The 8821-nt window shown below is 46.1% G+C and overlaps 1 protein-coding gene across 1 annotated transcript; it reads left to right on the top strand.

The window, feature by feature from the left end:
- The first annotated feature begins 1245 nt into the window (after positions 1-1245).
- On the top strand, positions 1246-8470 carry LOC119967957 (probable G-protein coupled receptor 139). Its single transcript, XM_038801057.1, has 2 exons — positions 1246-1358; positions 7740-8470. Exons 1-2 carry the CDS (start codon positions 1289-1291, stop codon positions 8468-8470), a joined length of 801 nt encoding a protein of 266 aa, XP_038656985.1. The 5' UTR covers positions 1246-1288.
- The last annotated feature ends 351 nt before the right edge of the window (positions 8471-8821 follow it).

Raw genomic sequence — 8821 nt, 5'->3', positions numbered from 1 at the left:
TGCATCTCGTTGATCACCCCCTGGACCCAGGGCATCCCATTGATGGCAGCGAACTCCGTTGCCCAGGAATCCTGGTGAGCTTGGTCCACATTGAAATGGATGCATTCTGCTCACTGGGCAGATAGGGCCTCTATAACAGAGCGGATGCACCTGTGCACTGAGCTCTGTGAGATCCTGGATGGGTCCCCACTCAGTGCCTGGAAGGAACCTGTGGGGTAAAGGTTCAGGGCGACAGTCACCTTGATGGCTAACGGACTTCCCCCATAACCCCACGATGCCAGGTGCACCATGATCTGCCAGATATGTCACACCGTCTCTCTGCTCAGAAAGAATCTTCGACGGCATGCCCGGTCCGGCAGGTCCTCGAACGACAGGCAACGTCGGTACACTCGAGACCGCATGCGGTGCCTCCGTTGCATTTCCTCCTCCTCCTCCTGGGCGGCCCACCTTCCAACACAACCACACTAGCCAACAGCAGCATCAAAACTAAAAAGAATATAGTTAACACTCTGAACACCTCACCAGCTTTGCAGGAAAATGAGGAACACGAAGGGTCAAGAACTGTCAGAATGAACACCTTGGATCTACGGTGTTAAGACAGAAGAAAAGCCGGCAGCCAACCACCAGGTGTGCCCACCGAACTCTCAAGTGGAACCAACCCAGGGTAAAGACTGGCCCTACCTTCAGACCCACTCCATCTCTGTGGCTGTCTATTGTTGACTTTGCCGACTATTAATAAGCCCATTTTTATTGTTACTGGGAGTCTGCAGTGTGTTGTCTCGAGCTATCAGACAGGATTAGGCAAGGCGGATGCAGAAAGGATGTTCCCGATGGCGGTGGAGTCCAGAACAAGGGGTCACAGTCTCAGGATCTGGGGAAACCACTTTGGGCTGAGGTGAGGAGAAATGTCTTCACCCAGCGAGTGGTGAGTGTGCTGAACCTGTGAAATTGTCTACCTCAGATTGAGAGGAGTTGTTTATCGGTACAGGCTTGATCGCTCTGTTCTGTATGATTCTATGATTCAATCTATTTTTTTCATTTTAGGTTATTTTCTTAAACTGCACAACTACAAGTTCAAATATATTTGTTCTGAAATATCAGAAATCAGAATAAACAATTAATTGATTCTATTTGTTCAGTGACTGTCACTAATGCTACTAATGATGTAATGTGACTGACTCCCCGGATGATTGATGTGCGGTAAATATAAAGCTCCCTTCCTGTGCCTCTGCCTGTGTACGAGTCAAAGACTTTCAGCTTGGACAGAATTCATCCACTGTCACAGAAAATGGGGCAGCCGACTATTCTGCTGATAAAAGAGATTTACTACCCGATTCTCGCAGCTGTTGGTGTTCCCGGTGAGTTATTGTAATCTGTTTGTTGTTAATCTGTTTTAATGCACTCTTTGTCCTTCATGCCTGTTCGATGAAGTGTAGTGTTTCCTGGATCACAGTGTCACAGAATCAATTGTTGCCAGAACGTTTACGCACAATTCCAATGTTCTTGTAATCGAACAACTTCACTGAATTCTTAACGTTTGCACACTCAGATTTGATTTGAACGACCTTCTACACCATCTTGTCATCTCATGCAGACTTAGGACTGCAGCATTTATCAAAATGTGTGGGTAGGTTTCCCAGAAAATGGGTCTAATACTAATTGTGTCTCACTCGGCTCTGTGTTGTGAATTACCTGTGTTATTAATTTACCTGCAACAGCGTAAAATGCTCTCAATCTGCATCTCTTTATATTTTTAAATTAGGTACACAACAAGGTGAGAGGGGAGCAGGTGTGGATCATACAACCCACTGAGCTTGCTCTAACTTTCAGAACGATCATGGCTGATTTTGGCTTTCCACTCCATTGTCCTGCTCACCCCTATTTCACTTATTTCTCTTGGAGACAAATATCCGTCCATCCCAGCCATTTCAATCTTTGAAAATCCACAATCTTCTGGGCAGAATTCCAAAGATTCACAATCCTTTGAGTAAAGAAATCCCTCCTCCTCTGAGTATCAAATGATTGGTCCCTTGACCGTGGTTATACATTTTAGATTCTCCAGCCAGTCTAATCCACCTCTTCACATCTACTCTGTTAAACCTCTTCAGAACCATAAACATTTAAATACGCTCACCTCTCAGTCTTCAAAACTCCAGAGACACCTAATTTATTTTGCCTCTCATCATAAGAAACCCTCTGACTCAGTGGGGAATTCAGTGAAATTTCACTGCACTGCATGCAGTGCAAGCACATACTCCCTTAAATCGGGAGACTAAAATAGCACACAGTATTCCAGGTGTGGTCTCAGCAAGGCCCTGTACAATTGTCACAATGCTTTTGTATTCTTGTACGAAAAACCCCTTGCAATAAAGGCCAACATACTATTTGCCTTCCTAATTACTTGCTGTACCAACATGCTAACTTTCTCAGCAGAATTCTCCATTGGTGGGATTTTCTGGTCTGCCAGCAGTGCACCCATACCCCAGGACAGTCACTTTACTCTCTGCCTCTTTGTCTCTGCCATTAATAATCATCCTGGATGATCTTGGGCTCCAGCTCCAATTTCCCACCCATTCCCATATCCATTGGAAAAGCTGAGGCCACAGCACTGATCTTTGAGTCATTCTACTAGTCACAGCCTGCTAAGTTGAAAATACCCCCCTTTATGCTGACTTTTTCCATGCTAGCTCAGTGGTGAGCACTGTTGCTTCACAGTGCCAGGGTCCCAGATTCGATTCCCGGATTGGATCACTGTCCGTGCGGAGTCCCTGAATACTGTGTGTAGCTGTCTCTGCAGCTCCCTCTTTTAGAACCTAGGATATAGACCGAGGTATAAACCATCAGGTCATGAGGGTTTGTCAGATTTTATTCCCTTAATTTTCTTGAATACCGTTTCTCTGTTGATATTAGTTACCTTAATTTCCTTATTATTTTAAGCCCCTAGGTTGCCCTTTATATCTGTTGTGAAACGTGTTCCTTCTACTGTGAAATCAGACACAAAATATTTGTTCAATATCTTTCCTATTTCCTCCTTCTCAATAATAATTTCTCCTGTTTCTGTTTCAACGGACCAATGTTCACTTTTACTGCAATCTCCCTTTTTATGTCCTCGTAAAAACTCTTCTGATCTGATCTTAGATGACTGGCTAATTTACTCAAGTATTCTGTTTCTTTCCCTGTCTATAAATATTTTGCTGATCCTTTGCTGCTTTTTAAAACATTCTCGATGTTCAGTGTTGATACTATTCATTGGAGAATTAGAAGCCTCTTCTTTTAATCAATTATTATCCTGAGTAAGTCATGAAAAAATATTTCTTGCTGAATTTTAGTTTTTCAATGGAATGTATTTTTGTTGAAAATATTCGGATTGAACTTTTAATATTTTATATAAATCGAAACAAAACGTCAGTAACATGTGTATCAATGCCCAAAAATGACAAATTCCTATCCCAACAACTATAACAACCCCCCAACTAAAGAGAACGGAGAACCCCAACCCCCACTCAGAGCTAAAAGTGACCAGATCCTAAAAGTGCAATATGAACGGCCGTCACCTTCGATTGAACCCATTGATCGACCCCCTCACAGTGAACTTGACCTTCAAAAACTCCATCAAATCACCCGGCCACGATGTGCTATTGGATGGTGTCGCCTGCCTCCAACTCAGCAGAATCCGCTGCTGAGCCAACAATGAGGCGATTGCCAAAGTATCAGCCCCTGCCCCTGCCCTTAATTCTCGCTGGTTCACACCCCAAATATGCCAAGTAATGGACAGGGCTCCAGATCCACGTTCAGGATTGACGATATGTTTTTAAAAAGACCCAAATACTCACCAACTTGGGTCAGGACCAGAACATGTATGTGTGGTTCGCAAACCCTCTCGAGCATCGCTCACACCTATCCTCAACACCCTCAGAAAACCAACTCATTCTGGCCTTGGTGAGATGTGCCCTGAACACCACCTTGAGCTGCATCAAACCTAACCTCGCACAAAATGACGAAGCGTTCACCCTACGGAGGGACTTACTCCACAGCTCCTCCTCCAAAATGGGTCCCAGCTCCTCCTCCCACCTGGCGTTCACCTCCTCAACCAACACCTGCCCTTCCCCTATGATCCATCCATATATTCTGGACATGCTTCCCTCCTCTGGATCCACACAGGAGAGTTACCTTTCCAGCGCCTCCGGAAATGTTGGAAAAGCCCGCCGAACCCAATCCTGCTCCTGAAAATACCTGAACGTATCCTCCCCACCAAGTCCTGCTTTCTCCTTCAGCTCCTCACAGCCAGCGAACCGACCCTCCAAATACAAGTCCCTCACCCTCTCAAACCCCTTGACTTTCCACCTCCCAAATCTGGACTTCCAATTTTGCAGGGATGAACAGAGGGTTTTTACTGATCGGAGCCCACCTTGATACTATCTACAGGTTAAAATGCTGGCGGAGTTATTGACATACCTTTCACGTGGAGATGACCACTGAATGCAAAGAATATTTCGCTGGGGCAAACACCAGAGATGTCGTCACCTGCACCTCAAAGCACGACCCCTTGCATGACCCCGACTCTATCTGCACCCAAATGACTTCCTGATCCCAAACCAATCCAGCCCAATAATAAAACATCAAGCTGGCCAGTCCCAAATCCCCCATCCCCCCCTGCCCCTCCCTCAGCAAGAGCCTCATGTGAATCCGAGGAGTTCCCACCCCACTCCAACTCCCAAAAATATGTTTCAGGCGAAAAGACTGGGAGGCATTGAAACAAAAACACAAATCTTGTCAAGATATCCATCCTTAAAGCTTGTACCCAGCCCACCAGTGACAATGGGAGACTGTCCAACCTCTGTAAATCCACCCGGACACTACTGGCCAGGCTAGTGAAATTCAATTAGTGAAGCTGTGCCCACTCCCGTACCTCCTGGGCCCCCAGGGAGCGGAAACCACTGCCAGCAACACAAAACGGCAGCCGCTTCAACCCAGCTCATCCCCTCGGGGGCCTAACCACAAAATACTCACTCTTCCCAAAGTTTAGTTTATGCCCCGAAAAGGATCGTGGTGTTTGTTCACACACACCAGCAGGCGGAGCCTCATGTATGAAAAAATGAAATGAAAATTGCTGATTGTCACGAGTCGGTTCAATTAAGTTACTGTGAAACGCCCCTAGTCGCCACATTCCGGCGCCTGTTCGGGGAGGCTGGTACGGGAATTGAACCGTGCTGCTGGCCTGTCTTGATCTGCTTTAAAAGCCAGTGATTCAGCCCAGTGAGCTAAACCAGCAGCCACACCCACAAAACACCCCCAGGACCGATCCCATACTATCCAGATCCGCAAACAAGTAGCTCCATTCAACCCTATCGAATGCTTTTTATTCATCCAACAATACAGTTATCTCCGGCTCCAGTCTCACTGCTGACATGGCAACCATACTGAGCCACAGCCTCACATTGGCTGCCAGCTTCCTGCCCTTCAGCAAGTCTTTCTGGTCTTTCCCCTCAACCTCTGGGAGTGAGGGCTATAACTTTGACGCTAAAACTTCAGCCAAACTTTTCACATCCACGTTGAGCAGAGAAATCGGCTGGTCTGACCTACATTGTGTGGAATCCATATCCTTTTTAAGAAGGCAGGAAATGGACACTTCCCCAATGTCTCCGGGAGGAGACTCCGTGCCAATGACTCATTGAACATCCCCAACACCAATAGGGCCATTTGATTTGTGAACTTCTTATAGAATTCTACTGTGAACCTATCTAGCCCTGGTGCCTTTCCCGTCTACCTCTTCCCCAAGGCTGTGTGAACCTCCTCTAACCCCAAAGGTGCCTCCAACTCCTTTCACAGTTCCTTTCCCTCCTAGGGGACTCCAAACCCTCGAAGAACTCTGCCATTCCCTTTCCATCTTCACAGGCCGCTCCAACCCCCTGCCAAGCCCTGCATGTTCCAGGTGATCAACGTGTCAGAGGTCTCTAACCTCCCTCCCCTCAAGTCAGCCTTTGGCACCATGATTCTATGTTCGTACCCAAATTCCTGTATCCCCGGCCCACCCAATATGGCCACCAGCTCCATCCCCAGAGTTAGTCAAAGAAAATCCCTGGGCACTGTTAGTTCTCCCCAGCCCCGAAACACACACATCCCCCCTCCCACCTCCCACACCGCCCACCTGGCCAGCCTCCCAGACCGTCTGCCGCTACAACACCCTCATTCACCCACACTCTACGCCAAACACAACAATCCCACTATTTTTTATTATTATCTCCCCCATCCCCAGCAGAGCCAAAGATAAATAACACACAAAGGCATAAGTAGATTGCGCAACCCCACCCCCCTTCATATCGCCCCAAAAAGTCCTCTTCACACTGGCCTCAAATTTTTCTCTCTGGCGAAGGCCTCAGCTGTTCCGGCCTTTCAAAATAATAATCTATTGAGTCCATGGTGACCTGCAGCCTTGCTGGGTACAGCACCCCAAGCTGCACGTCCTTACTGTAAAACACCACCTTCGCCCTGGTAAATTGCTGAACTTCTCTTCGCAAGCTCAGTCCCAATTTCCTGATATATCTGCACCATGTACCCATCCCAGTCAATAATCTGGATCCTCTTCGCCCACTCCAAGACTCGCTCCTCCTGTTGATAATTCTGGAAGTGTCTAATCACTGCCCGCGGTGTCTCATTTGGCCTTGGCCTTTACCTGAGTGCCTGATGAACTCTCTCCAACTCCTGAGGGGCAAACACCTCCTCTCCTCTGATCAGCCAAGAAAATGCCTTTGAAAAATACTGATTCAGCTTCAAGCCCTCCATATCCTTCGGCAGCCCCACTAACCTGATGGTTCGTTGCCTTGACCTGTTCTCCAGATCCTCCACTTTCCCCCTCAGGAATCTGTTGCCCTCCACCACCCTCCAGCAGCCACTCTGCTCCAATGAGGCAAGCCGATTTGCTTGCTTCTTTCACAGATGATTTTCACATGCCTCCACATGGAAACAATTCTCTAAACCCACAAAGGGCATTTGAGCTTCAAAACTCCCTTGAAGAGAAGGCTAAAAGTCCCTGGAATATATTTTTCGTGAACATATTCAGTTGTTTTTTAAAAATGTTTTCCAGTGTTTATTTGGTTCGTTTCCTTCCTGCTCTTTATTCTCCATTCTGTGCCTATTGCCTTGTTTTTCCTTTACTTTTATTTTTGCCGTAACAAGTCTTGCAACACCAGGCTTAGGTCCAAAAGGTTTGTTTCAAATAATAGCTTTAGGAGCACTGCTCCTTCCTCACATGAATTTATTTTTGCCATTACACTTTTGGTATATGGATGATTTATGGACATTTGTCTTTAAGGCAACATGCCATTTTACATCAAGCAGAAGAAAAGGATGGCCTGTGCCTTTAATACAAACAGCAGGATTCAGAAGGTTGTGCTACTTCAGAATAGTTATTGGAGATTGGATGGCCTCAGTGATGACTCGGTTGATTGATGTGTCTGGTGGTCAAGGTATTGGCTGTAAAGGCTGTGCTCTGCCCAGTAACATGCACTGATTGGATATTATCCCTCTGGATTGCTTTTCAGCGTCAATAGATTCTATTTTAGTTTCACTTTTGGAATTTCTATGAGAGTTATTGGTTAACTCACTTGTGTTGTGACTCCGGGGCACGTGGGGCTAGAATTGGAGCTGGAATTGACTGTGCACTTTCCCAGGGTGGCGTAACAATTTATTTCCATTGCTTTTAGATAGTGGCACTCAAGTTTTTCTTCTCTCTCTTACAGCAAACGTAATGACGATTGTGACACTCACTCGAGGAAACTGCGGCCTTTCCAAATGTATCTGCATCCACATAGTGAGCATGGCAACAGGAGATCTCCTAGTTATGATCATCAATGTAATGATGTTTCAGATTTTCAGTTATCATTTTCCACATTCCTTCCTTTCTCACACTTTCGTCTGTAAGTTCATTCTATACCTGACTGCTGTCAGCCTCGATTTGGCTGTTTGGTTCACTGTTTCCTTCACATTTGACCGTTTTATAATTATCTGCTGCCAGACGTTTAAAACAAAATACTGCACCGAGAGGACTGCGGCTCTGGTTATAACAATGGTCTCAATCGTGATCTTTATAAAGAACATCCCCATATTTTCAGCCTTTGAACCTCAACAGATAATTAACAAATTGTGGTGGGGCTGCCGGGCAAATCTGACATTTGTTTCCTCACCTTTTGGTACAGTGTACAAATGGTTTTACAGCATCTGGCGTGTCTGGCTCCCATTTACTTTAATTGTCCTATTTAATTCTTTGACAGTCAGACGTGTTTTAGTGGCCAGCAGAGCTCGTAGGAGACTCCGGGGTCACAGCAGTGAGAATCAGAGTGATTCAGAGATGGAGAATCGAAGGAAATCCATCATTTTACTCTTCACTATCTCGGGCAGTTTTATACTGTTGTGGCTGACAGACAATGTGAGCTTTGTAACGACCAGAGTGATGAACATAACATCGAGGTGACCGTACAGCGCCTGCGTATATCGCCACTGAAACTGGAGCTATGATAAAACTTTTGAATTCCTGCATAAACACATTTATTTATGCAGCCACCCAGAGGAAATTCAGGGAAGAGTTGAAGAAGGTGTTCAAATATCCCTGGATACTGATTGAGGGGTTGTTTAAAACTAAAGCCAAAACTGGTGTGGCATGGTAGCGCAGTGGTTAGCACTGCTGCTTACAGTGCTGAGGACCCGGCTTCAATCCCGGCCTTGGGTCACTGTCTGTGTGGAGTTTACACTTTCTCCCAGTGTCTGTGTAGGTTTCACCCCACAACCGATGTTGTGCAGGTAGGTGGATTGGCCATGCTAAAAT

This window comes from Scyliorhinus canicula, chromosome 6 (genome assembly GCF_902713615.1).
Source record: "Scyliorhinus canicula chromosome 6, sScyCan1.1, whole genome shotgun sequence".
In the NCBI taxonomy this organism is placed as follows: Eukaryota; Metazoa; Chordata; class Chondrichthyes; order Carcharhiniformes; family Scyliorhinidae; genus Scyliorhinus; species Scyliorhinus canicula.
The sequence above is the reverse complement of the archived record's forward strand: the minus strand, read 5'-3'. Positions and strand labels throughout refer to the sequence as shown.